The following is a 15,409-nucleotide window of genomic DNA, read 5'->3' on the forward strand; positions in this document are numbered from 1 at the left end:
GTTTTCAAACAAAACCACGAAACAATTCTGGACTTTAAAAAATGTTCCCGGTCATTAAGCTGCATCGGGTCGACTGCAAAGGTATGTACATACAAAATATTTTACTTTACTGTATTTTTAGAACAAAACCCCAAGTTGGAAGAAAACATTTAACATGAAGGAAGCATGTTTGTGCTTGTGCCACATTTGCCAGATTTGCCAAAATGACACATGCCGCTTGCAAAAAACAGACCCACATGACCCATTTCATTGCAAAACCTGGCAACAGTGGAGACCTGATGAATTTTTTTCTTTCCTCAGTGTGCGGATCCAATCTGCATGATTGTGTTCAGTGTGGTGTCCCTCTGACCCTTACTGAGAAAGCACCAAGTGAAACCACTGGGCCTCAGCCCCCCGTCAACAATGAGGTAGAGGATGCAGGTCAGGTACCTCTCCCGCCTCTCCCAGAAAGCCCCCAGCATCAGGGTGAACAGGCTGAAGAGTCAGAGGATGAAAGCGATTATGATGATGATGAAGCTGATAATGATGATGACTGGACTCTTCAGCAGCAGAGCAATTTCTCATTTCAGCTTCCAGCAGCTTCCACTGAGGGGAACACACAGTTTGTCAGACATCCGGCTCTGGACGGCGTGAGCAAAATCATAGACGATGTCCACGAATATCTACGAAACAGAATTCCAAGAGAGTCCTTTGGCTACATGGCCCCAGGATATGGCAGGGACCACCCTCTGCTGAGCAGGAATGCTTGGAAGGCTGATGCATGGGGTGCCAGCTTTGGGGTGGCAGGGAATAGTTCCACACTTGGATGGTATCCGCTTTACAATACGCTGCAGCAGAGTGTATTGTACAATACACCAGCTACTTATGCCTCCAGTGCACCTAAACCTGCTTTCTTGGTGATGGCACAGAATTACCAACCTCAGTACAGCTCCTGGTCTGGAAACACTGTCAGATTTCCTAATGAGGTCAGAGCTCACAGTTCCAATGCTGCTCCTGCCGTGGGCCAGAGCTGTAGGAGCCAGACGGAGCAAAGGAGCTCCAGGAAGAGGAGGAGAGAGACAAACTCCCCGAGCTCCTCTCACTGCTCCAAGACAGAGAGCGTCCCCAGGAAGATGAGAAGATGAGAGCATGAATGAGAATGAAAAGTCACGTCGATCAAGCAATAATAATAAAAACTTATGCTTGAAGTTTTGTAGAAGTAATAAAGATAAAATAAAATGCAATTATTTCATGTTTAACATAGCCTGTGTTCAATTGTTTTTTTGAGGGTCCAGCTCATATTTTATGATACAAATATACCATCTTTAAGAAATTTCTGTAATCACAAACAATACAGTCCAAAGTCTTAGATGATTACCAAGAACTTCAAGTTTATTCCATGATTTATGCAAAGCTAATATAAATTCAAATTCAAAATTCAAATTCAAAATGTATTTATTCAGTGCCATTTACAACAGATGTTGTGAAAAAGCAGCTTTACAAATGTCCAAGCCAAGAGCGACAGTGGCAAGGCAAAGCTCCCTAGAGCATGAGGAAGAAACCTTGAGAAGAACCAAGACTCAAGGCGGGGGGGAGTGGGGGGGCATCCTCCTCTGGCTGACAACGGTCACCACAATGATAACAGTTTAAAGAGAAAAATAAATTAAAAATGAAATAAGCAAATGTACAAGTTTACTTAGCTGATACGTACTATTCTGGAAAATATTATTTAACTCATTTTTGATTTTCTTGAGAATTCTTTACAATATACTGCAATATATCTGAATATCTTGAATACATAATATTTTTTCCATTTTTAAAACTGTTGATACAGCACATATTTAATTCAAACTATAGTCTATGTAGAGTTCCAACACACACTGTCAGCTGTTAGCATCTCTTAAAGAATAATACTTGATATTGACTCAGTGTGGTAATAATTCTTTGGCTCCCTGTAGCTGCACGCATCAGATTCAAAACCTTGATGTTTGCCTACAAAGCCAAAAATGAACCAGCCCCTTCATACATGAGGTCAATGGTCAAAGCCCGATCCGTACCTGGAGTACTTCGAACCTCAAGTCTGGCTCGGCTTGAAATACCTTGCTTCAGATCTCATGGATGACAAGCATCGAGACTATTTTCTGTCCTGGCTCCAAGATGGTGGAATGAACTCCCACTTGCTGTCCGGACAGCAGAGTCCCTTGCGGTCTTCAAGCGCAGACTGAAGACCCATCTATTTGCAGAATATTTAAAGAACAACTGACACTGCTCCCATATTGACTGACTAAATTAATACTTATTGTAGGGTATTGTTTATGTTGTTTAATAAACTCTAGGACTTATTGTTTATAGCACTTTTCATTGTTTAAGATAGACTTTATGTATTTTGTACTTCTAGGTATCAGCATTCATCCCTGTATTCTACAGTATTCTAGTTCATTGGTATGTTTGATTCTAACCTACTGTACTAGGATATATTCTATGAGTAAATAATAAAGCACTTTTGTAAGTCGCTCTGGATAAGAGCATGCGCTAAGTGCCATAAATGTAAATGTAATTATACTTTATTAGTCACTTAATAATTAATTAAATAATTTCATCTCATGAGCTAGTGAAGTCCTGCCCCCTGGGGAGATTTACTCCCCCAATGTTCAGTTCATGGATACAGCCTTGACGTAACCTACATCACATGAGGTTATTTTAAAAGCTACAAGTGTGTAAGCTAACAAACCCTCTCATAAGCAAAGTAAATTTAAAAAAAGGAAGATTTTCTCCACCTGAAATACTATTGTAATGTTCTGAGCACATACAAAGATGGAGTCGCTCGCAGTAAGATGAATGCAACTTTATTAGAGAACACGCTTAGCCCACAAACAGAAGCCAAAAAACAGCAGACCGGGCAAAGAGCGTTATCCAAAACACAGACGCTCCAAAACGGAACCCGAGCCAACGGGACTTACCTACCGAGAGCGCTTATATACAGAAAGACTAACGAGGACTAACGCGCTGCAGGTGATTACAGTAACAGGAGGCGGTACTAAGCAGGGGGCGGAGCCGACAGGGACCAAAACAAGGAAGTAAACAAACATGGTGGCGTCGCCGTGAGAACCGCGAGGCCAACTACGTCAGAAGCACCATGTCATAGAACACTGATAGCGTCTAAATTCTAAAGTCATTTCCAAACATTCATTCGGAACACAGTCACAGCAAGGTGAACGTAGCGACAGTGTTACTAGTTTATGTTTTCAAACAAAACCACGAAACAATTCTGGACTTTAAAAAATGTTCCCGGTCATTAAGCTGCATCGGGTCGACTGCAAAGGTATGTACATACAAAATATTTTACTTTACTGTAGTTTTAGAACAAAACCCCAAGTTGGAAGAAAACATTTAACATGAAGGAAGCATGTTTGTGCTTGTGCCACATTTGCCAGATTTGCCAAAATGACACATGCCGCTTGCAAAAAACAGACCCACATGACCCATTTCATTGCAAAACCTGGCAACAGTGGAGACCTGATGAATTTTTTTCTTTCCTCAGTGTGCGGATCCAATCTGCATGATTGTGTTCAGTGTGGTGTCCCTCTGACCCTTACTGAGAAAGCACCAAGTGAAACCACTGGGCCTCAGCCCCCCGTCAACAATGAGGTAGAGGATGCAGGTCAGGTACCTCTCCCGCCTCTCCCAGAAAGCCCCCAGCATCAGGGTGAACAGGCTGAAGAGTCAGAGGATGAAAGCGATTATGATGATGATGAAGCTGATAATGATGATGACTGGACTCTTCAGCAGCAGAGCAATTTCTCATTTCAGCTTCCAGCAGCTTCCACTGAGGGGAACACACAGTTTGTCAGACATCCGGCTCTGGACGGCGTGAGCAAAATCATAGACGATGTCCACGAATATCTACGAAACAGAATTCCAAGAGAGTCCTTTGGCTACATGGCCCCAGGATATGGCAGGGACCACCCTCTGCTGAGCAGGAATGCTTGGAAGGCTGATGCATGGGGTGCCAGCTTTGGGGTGGCAGGGAATAGTTCCACACTTGGATGGTATCCGCTTTACAATACGCTGCAGCAGAGTGTATTGTACAATACACCAGCTACTTATGCCTCCAGTGCACCTAAACCTGCTTTCTTGGTGATGGCACAGAATTACCAACCTCAGTACAGCTCCTGGTCTGGAAACACTGTCAGATTTCCTAATGAGGTCAGAGCTCACAGTTCCAATGCTGCTCCTGCCGTGGGCCAGAGCTGTAGGAGCCAGACGGAGCAAAGGAGCTCCAGGAAGAGGAGGAGAGAGACAAACTCCCCGAGCTCCTCTCACTGCTCCAAGACAGAGAGCGTCCCCAGGAAGATGAGAAGATGAGAGCATGAATGAGAATGAAAAGTCACGTCGATCAAGCAATAATAATAAAAACTTATGCTTGAAGTTTTGTAGAAGTAATAAAGATAAAATAAAATGCAATTATTTCATGTTTAACATAGCCTGTGTTCAATTGTTTTTTTGAGGGTCCAGCTCATATTTTATGATACAAATATAACATCTTTAAGAAATTTCTGTAATCACAAACAATACAGTCCAAAGTCTTAGATGATTACCAAGAACTTCATGTTTATTCCATGATTTATGCAAAGCTAATATAAATTCAAATTCAAAATTCAAATTCAAAATGTATTTATTCAGTGCCTTTTACAACAGATGTTGTGAAAAAGCAGCTTTACAAATGTCCAAGCCAAGAGCGACAGTGGCAAGGCAAAGCTCCCTAGAGCATGAGGAAGAAACCTTGAGAAGAACCAAGACTCAAGGCGGGGGGAAGGGGGGGGCATCCTCCTCTGGCTGACAACGGTCACCACAATGATAACAGTTTAAAGAGAAAAATAAATTAAAAATGAAATAAGCAAATGTACACGTTTACTTAGCTGATACGTACTATTATGGAAAATATTATTTAATTCATTTTTGATTTTCTTGAGAATTCTTTATAATATACTTCAATATATCTGAATATCTTGAATACATAATATTTTTTCAATTTTTGAAACTGTTGATACAGCACATATTTAATTCAAACTATAGTCTATGTAGACTTCCAACACACACTGTCAGCTGTTAGCATCTCTTAAAGAATAATACTTGATATTGACTCAGTGTGGTAATAATTCTGCTGAGAAGTTGCAACAATGTCATAGGAGCTCAGTGCAGCAGTATGAGGTCACTCTGTTTCACTGGCAAACTACAGCAGCACAAAATCCCTTCAGTTCTTCAGAGCACCCATCAGACGTTTTTGGACCTGACTGAGCATAGGATGCAGAATATAATGTCATTCAGATAAAGAGGGCCTATGAAACGTCCTAGTGCCTACCAACGGATGGCTATGATGTACCGTGACAACCTGCGCACCGTTGGCTACGTCTACGTCCCACTGACTTTGCTGGTGGAATGCCAGGAATTGGACATGGAAGGCATCTCTGAGTGGATAAAGTAGGCCAAGCCATGCATCTGGTGGAAAGCCATCAGATACTACTATGTGCAGGTTACAAGTGACATGCTAGGGTTGAGGTTGGGGTTGAGGTTGGGGTTAGAGAACTCCTGCCTGACTCAGCACACCTGCGGGTGTCGGCGACTACATGGAATCCCAGGAGAGGATGCACCTAAAGAATGTAGACTTCAGACAGTACACGACTGCCTGTGTGGTGTCTTCTAGAGAAAAGGCAACTTCTCAACATGTACTGTCACTCAGGAATTTTGTGTTCTTGGCCCAGTACCTGCAGGCCAAACCCTGCTATGGGAAAGACGCTTCGTTATAAGACACGCGGGTTTAAACTGAACGGAGAATGCCCTCAGCCCTGTATTGATTCAAGCAGAATATTTTTTTCCTCATTGACATTGACATCCCATGCACTTTAACAGCAATAATCAAAACATAGCTTTGTGTTCTGAACCTTGTTAGAAGTAATAATCTTTTTGTTATGTGGTCCCAATTACAGCTGTAAACTCGCCATGTTAACACCCCATACAAAGAAGCTGTGATTAAAAAGTATTAACCAAAAGCGACGTTTAATTTTATCCAGTGCTTTTTCAAGATGTGGATGATAGGACGTACTGCATTGTGAACATAAGCTGTATATATACAATCTATAGTTATGCACATGCTGCCACCATGTGGTGGTTCTTTAAAATATTAATAAAATTTAAGTAATTATGCATGATTCATGGGACACATTTTACGTAAGAAAATATATGAACAAAAAAACCCATCAAGCATATTTTGAAAAGTGAAATTTCAAGGGTCCTCTATATTTTAGTCAGGCACCAAAAGTCAGTGCTTATTGAAAGACCAAAATCATAGAGAAATGTATCATTCTACTGCATTCAAAACCGGCAGGGTGGTACCAATCCTGAAGAAGGCCACACTTGACAGCTCCAGCGTTACCAACTACAGACCGGTATCACTTCTCTCTTTCCTCTCAAGAGCCCTTGAACGAGCAGTTTAAAATCAATTGTCTCTTTTTCTCACACAGAACCAGCTGCATGATCCCAATCAGTCTGGCTACAAACCGGCACATTCTATAGAAATGGCCCTCATAGCAGTGACTGAGAAACTTCATGCTGCTAAAGCTGTCAAACTGTCATCTGTTTTGATTCTTCTAGACCTTTCAGCAGCCTTTGACACAGTGAACCACAACATTCTTCTCTCTGTTCTCTCCAGGCTTGGTGTGACTGGCTCTGCTTGGAGATGGTTTCAGTCCTACCTGGAGGGACGGTCCTATCAGGTGACATGGAAAGGATCCACATCCAAACCGTGTAGACTCTCCACTGGTGTTCCACAAGGCTAAGTATCAGGCCCCCTTCTCTTCTCTTTGTATACTCGTTCTCTTGGTGATGTAATATCTTCTCATAGTTTGTCCTACCACTGCTATGCTGAGGACATTCGATTATTGCTTTCTTTTCCACTCTCTGACATGCAGGTCTCCAGACGTATCTCAGCATGCTTGACTGACATCGCATCATGGATGACAGTCCAACCCTTGAAGCTCAACCCCAGTAAAACCGAGCTTCTGTTCATCTCAGGTAATCCCAACCCTTACCATGACCTCACAGTTTCCTTCGAGAACTCCCTGGTATCACCATCCGAAGCTGCCCGTAGCCTGGGCGTAACTTTGGACAATAGGTTGTCGTTCTCAACTCATGTTTCTAATCTAACACGGTCTTGCAGATTCCTCCTTTGTAGCATACAGAGGATTCGACCCTTTCTCTCGCAGGAAGCTACCCAGGTGCTTGTGCAGTCTCTTGTGATCTCAAAGCTATACTACTGCAACTCGCTACTTGCTGGTCTTCCTCTAAGAGCCATCAAACCTCTACAACTTGTCCAGAATGCAGCAACCCGACTGGTCTTCAATCTTCCGAAGTTCACACGTTACTCCACAGCTGCGCTCCCTGTAGCTGCATGCATCAGATTTATCATTGTTTTTTTGAGGGTCCAGCTCATATTTTATGATACAAATATAACATCTTTAAGAAATTTCTGTAATCACATACAATACAGTCCAAAGTCTTAGATGATTACCAAGAACTTCATGTTTATTCCATGATTTATGCAAAGCTAATATAAATTCAAATTCAAAATTCAAATTCAAAATGTATTTATTCAGTGCTTTTTACAACAGATGTTGTCAAAAAGCAGCTTTACAAATGTCCAAGCCAAGAGCGACAGTGGCAAGGCAAAGCTCCCTAGAGCATGAGGAAGAAACCTTGAGAAGAACCAAGACTCAAGGCGGGGGGGAGGTGGGAGGCATCCTCCTCTGGCTGACAACGGTCACCACAATGATAACAGTTTAAAGAGAAAAATAAATTAAAAATGAAATAAGCAAATGTACAAGTTTACTTAGCTGATACGTACTATTCTGGAAAATATTATTTAATTCATTTTTGATTTTTGTGAGAATTCTTTACAATATACTGCAATATATCTGAATATCTTGAATACATAATATTTTTTCAATTTTTAAAACTGTTGATACAACACATATTTAATTCAAACTATAGTCTATGTAGAGTTCCAACACACACTGTCAGCTGTTAGCATCTCTTAAAGAATAATACTTGATATTACCTCAGTATGGTAATAATTCATTGGCTCCCTCTAGTTGCACGCATCAGATTTAAAACCTTGATGTTTGCCTACAAAGCCAAAAATGAACCATCCCCTTCATACATTAGGTCAATGGTCAAACCCCGATCCGTACCTGGAGTACTTCAAACCTCAAGTCTGGCTCGGCTTGAAATACCTTGCTTCAGATCTCATGGACGACAAGCATCGAGACCATTTTCTGTCCTGGCTCCAAGATGGTGGAATGAACTCCCACTTAAAGACATTGAAACAGCGTTTCCAAGCAGTGTATTCGCCCTAAACACTGTTTCAGGGCAAGAGATTATGTTTTAGACTAAAATGTAATGCATTTTAAATGGTATCTTTACATCGCTACTCTGTTCTTTACCTTTTAAACACATTGAAACAGCATTGTAATCGCCCTAAACACTGTTTCAGGGCAAGAGATTGTGTTTTAGACTAAAATGTAATGCATTATAAATGGTATCTTTACATCGCTACTCTGTTCTTTACCTTTTAAACACATTGAAACAGCATTGTAATCGCCCTAAACACTGTTTCAGGGCAAGAGATTGTGTTTTAGACTAAAATGTAATGCATTATAATTGGAATCTTTACATTGCTACTCTGTTCTTTACCTTTTAAACACATTGAAACAGCATTGTAATCACCCCAAACACTGTTTCAGGGCAAGAGATTGTGTTTTAGACTAAAATGTAATGCATTATAATTGGAATCTTTATATTGCAACTCTGTTCTTTGACTTTTAAACACATTGAAACAGCATTGTAATCGCCGTAAACACTGTTTCAGGGCAAGAGATTGTGTTTTAGACTAAAATGTAATGCATTATAATTGGAATCTTTACATTGCTACTCTGTTCTTTGACTTTTAAACACATTGAAACAGCATTGTAATCGCCGTAAACACTGTTTCAGGGCAAGAGATTGTGTTTTAGACTAAAATGTAATGCATTATAATTGGAATCTTTACATTGCTACTCTGTTCTTTACCTTTTAAACACATTGAAACAGCATTGTAATCACCCTAAACACTGTTTCAGGGCAAGAGATTGTGTTTTAGACTAAAATGTAATGCATTCTAAATGGTATCTTTACATGGCAAGTCTGTTCTTTACCTTTTAAACACATTGAAACAGCATTGTAATCACCCTAAACACTGTGTCAGGGCAAGAGATTGTGTTTTAGACTAAAATGTAATGCATTCTAAATGGTATCTTTACATTGCTACTCTGTTCTTTACCTTTTAAACACATTGAAACAGCATTGTAATCGCCCTAAACACTGTTTCAGGGCAAGAGATTGTGTTTTAGACTAAAATGTAATGCATTATAATTGGAATCTTTACATTGCAACTCTTTTCTTTGACTTTTAAACACATTGAAACAGCGTTTCAAAGCATTGTATTCGCCCTAAACACTGTTTCAGGGCAAGAGATTGTGTTTTAGACTAAAATGTAATGCATTATAATTGGAATCTTTACATTGCTACTCTGTTCTTTACCTTTTAAACACATTGAAACAGCATTGTAATCACCCTAAACACTGTTTCAGGGCAAGAGATTGTGTTTTAGACTAAAATGTAATGCATTATAATTGGAATCTTTAGATTGCAACTCTTTTCTTTGACTTTTAAACACATTGAAACAGCGTTTCAAAGCATTGTATTCGCCCTAAACACTGTTTCAGGGCAAGAGATTGTGTTTTAGACTAAAATGTAAAGCATTATAAATGGAATCTTTACATTCTACTCTGTTCTTTACCTTTTAAACATATTGAAACAGCATTGTAATCGCCCTAAACACTGTTTCAAGGCAAGAGATTTTGTTTTAGACTAAAATGTAAAGCATTTTAAATGGAATCTTTACATTGCAACTCTGTTCTTTGACTTTTAAACACATTGAAACAGCGTTTCAAAGCATTGTATTCGCCGTAAACACTGTTTCAGGGCAAGAGATTGTGTTTTAGACTAAAATGTAATGCATTATAAATGGAATCTTTACATTGCTACTCTGTTCTTTACCTTTTAAAGACATTGAAACAGCGTTTCCAAGCATTGTATTCGCCCTAAACACTGTTTCAGGGCAAGAGATTGTGTTTTAGACTAAAATGTAATGCATTATAATTGGAATCTTTACATTGCAACTCTGTTCTTTGACTTTTAAACACATTGAAACAGCATTGTAATCGCCCTAAACACTGTTTCAGGGCAAGAGATTGTGTTTTAGACTAAAATGTAATGCATTATAAATGGAATCTTTATATTGCAACTCTGTTCTTTGACTTTTAAACACATTGAAACAGCATTGTAATCGCCCTAAACACTGTTTCAGGGCAAGAGATTGTGTTTTAGACTAAAATGTAATGCATTATAATTGGAATCTTTACATTGCAATCTTTTCTTTGACTTTTAAACACATTGAAACAGCATTGTAATCACCCTAAACACTGTTTCAGGGCAAGAGATTGTGTTTTAAATGGCCCCCTCAGCCATTCAGAACACATCATTTACTCCAAGTTTCTGTTCTCTATACAGAGGCTGCAGATAAAGATGTGGACTCCGTGCGCATTGAGAGGTGGGTACATTATCAAAATTCATCTTCGTGGCAGAGAAAAGTGTGGCATGGTGGTTACCCAATGGCACTGCCATTGTAACTTCCTTGGGGCATAAAACGAGAAAAAACATCATTGTCTTTTTCATTCTTCACACCTTTATCTGTCTAAGGGTTGTTATGTGAACATTTTGTGCATAACTGGCCACTGTGTATTCATCTCTCCCTTCTTTTCTGTCTCTCAGGTTTCCGGCTGTTCTGATGCAAGCAGACACTCGTGTTCAGCCGCAGAATTTATTGCGACAGCTGCTGCACGTCCTCAGGAGTAAAAGGAGGCGTCAGATTGGTCAGGGTGAGGGCCAAGGCCACACCCCCATCCATTCCGCTGTCGAACACCTCAACATTCGGCAGCTCGGGTAAAGACGAGAATACACACCGCGTTTTACTACACAGCCTATTAAGAGTAGATGATTTTACAGTTTACACAGGTGAAGCTCAGTCTTTTTCTCCTATACAAATACAAACATATTGTAATTAAATGAGCAGTAAGTCATTTAGCAGTTCTTCTTCACATTATGAAACAGCCATTATACTGACATGTAGTGGCCTGGATGTTTCAGAGCTTGTGCACTAAATCTATTTTTAACATGGATGACCTGTTAGGTTTCCCAACATTGGGAACAGCTGCTATATGAACGCCACTCTGCAGTGCCTACTGAGTATCTCCTGCTTCTGGAGACCCATCAGAGCTCAGTCATCCTGCTTGATGGATCTTTCTAGTTGCCAGATGCTCAGGTACCCGTTCAGAACCAGAGGCTTCACATGGGTCTAAATGAACTGTTTAATCATGAGTGCTTAAGGAGGTGCTGTGATGCTCAGAGATATAAACCACTTGGTCTCCCTGTTGCTGTGTGTAGATGTTTTTCAGATCTGCAGCAGGCCCGGCTCACCACTCGCAGCACAAAGCAGAAGGTGCAGCTCCTGGGAGCCCTGCTTGAGTGTGTTTCAGCCCGCTGCCCTGCATTCGAAGAGGACTATGAACAGGTCCAGCTAAATGGCCCCCTCAGCCATTCAGAACACATCAGAACCTCACGCAGTACCCTGCAGGAACTGCACACGGCCACCTTTGTTTTCTCACCGTGCTGCTGTTGAAGTCCAGGAGCAAATCCTCCTCTGATGTTCTCCTGTGCTGTCCTCCACAGGATGCTCATGAGTTCCTGATGCTCTGCTTACTGCAGCTGAAAGAGGAGGGAGAGAGACTCAGGGCCTCTTTCTTCTCTTACATCTGCCCTGTGGCAAACTTTGAGTTTCATATCAAGTCTGTGCTCACATGCACCAGGTAATTAGGTATCACTGTTGCATATCTCCTTTGTGTTAATTGACTGGTCTTAACCAGTCTTAACGTGTTTGTTTAAAGTACATTTTCTCACCGAGAGTAGGCGCTTTCTCCGGACATCTCTGTTTAAAGTATTCATGAAAGTTTCATAACATACATAACTTAAATATGAACATGTAAAATGCTCACAAGTTCAGCTTGTATTCATCACATAGCTTTCAAATCTCAGAGTGTGTGTGAATTTGGGAAAACATAACAGGAGAGAGGAGAGAGAGAGACCAAAAAGAAGAGAGATGCAAGCTGAGAGAGACACAGAGACAGAATGAGAGAGAATGAAAGAGGCCTGTTAATACAGAGATGGCGTTCGATCCGTGATGCGTTTTCAGTTAATCATATGAAAAAAAAGGTGTATTTGTTTGTTGCAGGAATGTGCACCCACTGGCACCTACAGACTCCAGGCGGTGGTTTCTCATTTAGGTGACAGCATGGACCATGGTGAGTAATCTGACATTATTTATACACGTGCAGTGGAAACTATTAAATGACTAAGGACCACCGACTACTCCGACAGGCCACTATATCAGTGACACAGCTGAGGGAGAAGGACAGAGCTGGTTGTCATTCAGTGACTTAAAAGTATCAAGAAGCACTGAGCCAGCCATCCTGAAGAGCAGGACAAAAACAGCCTACCTGATTTTCTACGTGCACAGGTAGAATCTCACCTTTCAGACTTGGGAATGTAGGTACCTCAGTCTAGGAGCACTCTAACAGAAACAAGTTTTACAAGCTTATATATGTAGGGAGTAAATTAGCCTTTACTGTGCCCTGGGACTGCAGGTCTCTTGTGCATGACAGGTGAGTGAGGCCTACTCCCAGCACCGGTTGGCAGGTGCTAACCTTCTTTCTCAGTCCTTTCACCCTTCCCTCTCTGTAAAAGAATTAAAAAAAATTTAACCCATTAAAATGAGCCATTTTTTATTCTCCACAAAATAGTAAATGCCCCCTCTGGCGTTCTTGTTAAAACACTTTTTCCATATTTTTATGCCATAGATTTATAACATGAATAATACTATACTTGTCAAGTCAACATATTTAGATGAGGTGTCCTAGTGTCAGTTATTGTCTTCTAATCGCTATTGGAGATGTACAAGTCCCCATTCTTTATCCCCAACATTGTTCATACTAAAAGATTAATTTCTTTTCCAAGTAGCACATGGCAGGGATTAAACACCTATTTACATGGACGTCACTTCCATCGCCACATATGAGAACACTACCAGGGTGCTTCACTGACAGAGGAAGAGCTTCAGTCCTTTTTGAGAAATAACCAACTTGTATTTTAATTTGCAGATGTTAGGAGTGAACCAGCATCTGTCTATAGTTCTTTTAATTGTGAGCACACATATTTAAACCCTTGTTTTGTTGTTGCTTGTCAGTGTTTGACCCCATGTATGCTGCTTTGCTGTGTTTTAAGACTGCCTGTTATGTTCTAAGTAGTGTTAATGCTTAATGTTCTTCGTGTTTGGTTTTGTCTTGTTCTGTATGATAATAAACGTCTGTGGCATCTGAACCGCAGCTCATCTTTGCATCCGGCTTCACGTCACAGGAACACCGACCGTTGAAGGTTGCCTCGAGCCAAGGGAAAGAAGAAAAAGGGGAAGAAGCAGTGTAGCTGCTTCTACCCAACCCATGCAGGAGAATCCTCCATGCTTGTGGGAACACTCCCTGTCATCACATCGGGGGAGAGTATCTCTGGAGGATTTTGGGGGGGCCCTGGTGGTGGTCCAGGATCAGATGCTGCAGAGTCCTGCCTACCTTCACTGGATTACCGGGACCCGTACGATTACGACTACCAATATCCAGGGTCTGACTCTGCAGGGTCCTACTCTCCCCCCACGGACTACCAGGAGGACTATGAGGATTACAGCAGGAGTGAGGAGTATGTTGACGTCGGCCTCAGGTCGGACACCGAATCCGACCGCTCTGAGGATCCATCAGTGGAGGTGGAGGAGGCCCGCCATGAGGATCCTTCCTGTGGTTTATAGACCGGGTCAGAGGACTCTGAAAGCAACGAGCCTCCGATGTTAGTGCTTAATGTTCTTCGTGTTTGGTTTCATTTTGTTTTGTGTGTTAATAAACATCTGTCTCATGTGAACCACGGCTCGTCTTTGCATCCTGCCTTGTCTCCCACGTCACAGAACAGCAATTCATCTACACTTCTCACAGATAAAACTATTGCTAACGGCGAAGAATAAACATGTTGCAAAAAAGCAGTAAGAGCTAGTATGCAGAAACAGTGGTGTTAGCGTGAAACAGTTTCAAAAACAGGAGTCTCCTTATGAAGGAAGGAGGTCCTTATGAACCTCTGTATTTTGACAGCAAGTATTGACCATGTGCCATTAAAACCATGCCAGGTATGGTATTAATCCACAAAATAGCACATCAAATCTAATTATTTGGCTAGTACAGGGTTATGCAATATTCCTTCAACTCAGCAAAATGCAACAGCTTGAATTACTTAACTGATTAATAATAATAAAAAATCTTTCCTGACTATAAAAATATAGCTGACCCATTCGAAAGATTAAACATCCAGTGAGTGTGTATCCTGGCATGTTAAGGTAAAAGGCATCTCCGACTGGAATACATTTAAGCGGTTTCGGGCGCCATCTGGTGGCGACTTGGAGTCCTTATCACGCTCTCATTTCTTTTGTATGGCGGGACAAGTGTTTTGTTATCCTACCTATCGAACAGTTCTACCTAGATTTAATGCACTTATGTACATTAGCATTAGTCCAGGCTTCTGGTGTTTATTTTGGATGCATATATTATAATTAGGCTACTGTGGACATTTGTATTTTGTATAGCTACAGCACCTGTACTTCACACACGTGTAGTAATCGGATCTAGAAAGTTGCCAGCCCTATTAAAATATTAGATTTATAGTATAATAGTTTCATTAAACAGACAACGCGTTAATCACAATAATTTGCATGATGATTAATCTTGAACCAAAAATCTCGCCGGGAGCTGTAGTTCTCTTTCCAGACACACACCCAATAAAACTGTGCTTGATCATTTCTTATTGATAGCCACTGACTATAGGATCAATAGAATAGTACAACCAAATAACCTTTAATGTTTTGCTTTACTGTAATACAATTTAGAATTGCGATGTTACCCTTTTAAGAAGAACTGAACACATTGTGACAAGAGCAACTAGATGAAGCTTTATTGACATGCTGGTCAAGGACTCACATCCAATATGTTTAAAATACATTAATTGAGGCCAAGTGCAGCATAAAAAAATATTTTAACTTCACACAGAACCAAAACCATCAACATCAAAATATAAATGTATAAAAATATGGGTATTGTTAAAAAAAATGTTAAAAATGGGGCCTCCCACAGAA

The 15,409-nt window shown here is 40.7% G+C and overlaps 1 protein-coding gene and 1 long non-coding RNA gene across 2 annotated transcripts; both read left to right on the forward strand.

Annotated features, from left to right (window-relative positions):
- Positions 1-5,347: 5,347 nt before the first annotated feature.
- On the forward strand, positions 5,348-12,003 carry LOC145655617 (ubiquitin carboxyl-terminal hydrolase 29-like). The gene is made up of 6 exons (XM_081709108.1): positions 5,348-5,460; positions 10,607-10,684; positions 10,906-11,076; positions 11,324-11,455; positions 11,578-11,704; positions 11,863-12,003. Exons 1-6 carry the CDS (start codon positions 5,348-5,350, stop codon positions 12,001-12,003), a joined length of 762 nt encoding a protein of 253 aa, XP_081565234.1.
- Positions 12,004-12,430: 427 nt separating this feature from the next.
- LOC145655614 (uncharacterized) lies at positions 12,431-14,151 on the forward strand. The gene is made up of 2 exons (XR_014121647.1): positions 12,431-12,491; positions 13,603-14,151. It is a non-coding gene; the product is annotated as an uncharacterized LOC145655614 (long non-coding RNA).
- The last annotated feature ends 1,258 nt before the right edge of the window (positions 14,152-15,409 follow it).

Source organism: Electrophorus electricus, unplaced genomic scaffold, assembly GCF_041902795.1.
Source record: "Electrophorus electricus isolate QZ-2024a unplaced genomic scaffold, ASM4190279v1 Scaffold29, whole genome shotgun sequence".
NCBI lineage: Eukaryota > Metazoa > Chordata > Actinopteri > Gymnotiformes > Gymnotidae > Electrophorus > Electrophorus electricus.

Excerpts from the sequence above, each read along its gene's own strand:
- LOC145655617 (XM_081709108.1), top strand. The coding sequence starts at position 5,348 with ATGGCTATGATGTACCGTGACAACCTGCGCACCGTTGGCTACGTCTAC. Across the intron at positions 10,685-10,905 it reads GACTCCGTGCGCATTGAGAG|GTTTCCGGCTGTTCTGATGC; the intron begins GTGGGTACATTA and ends TCTGTCTCTCAG. Across the intron at positions 11,456-11,577 it reads TCTAGTTGCCAGATGCTCAG|ATGTTTTTCAGATCTGCAGC; the intron begins GTACCCGTTCAG and ends TGCTGTGTGTAG.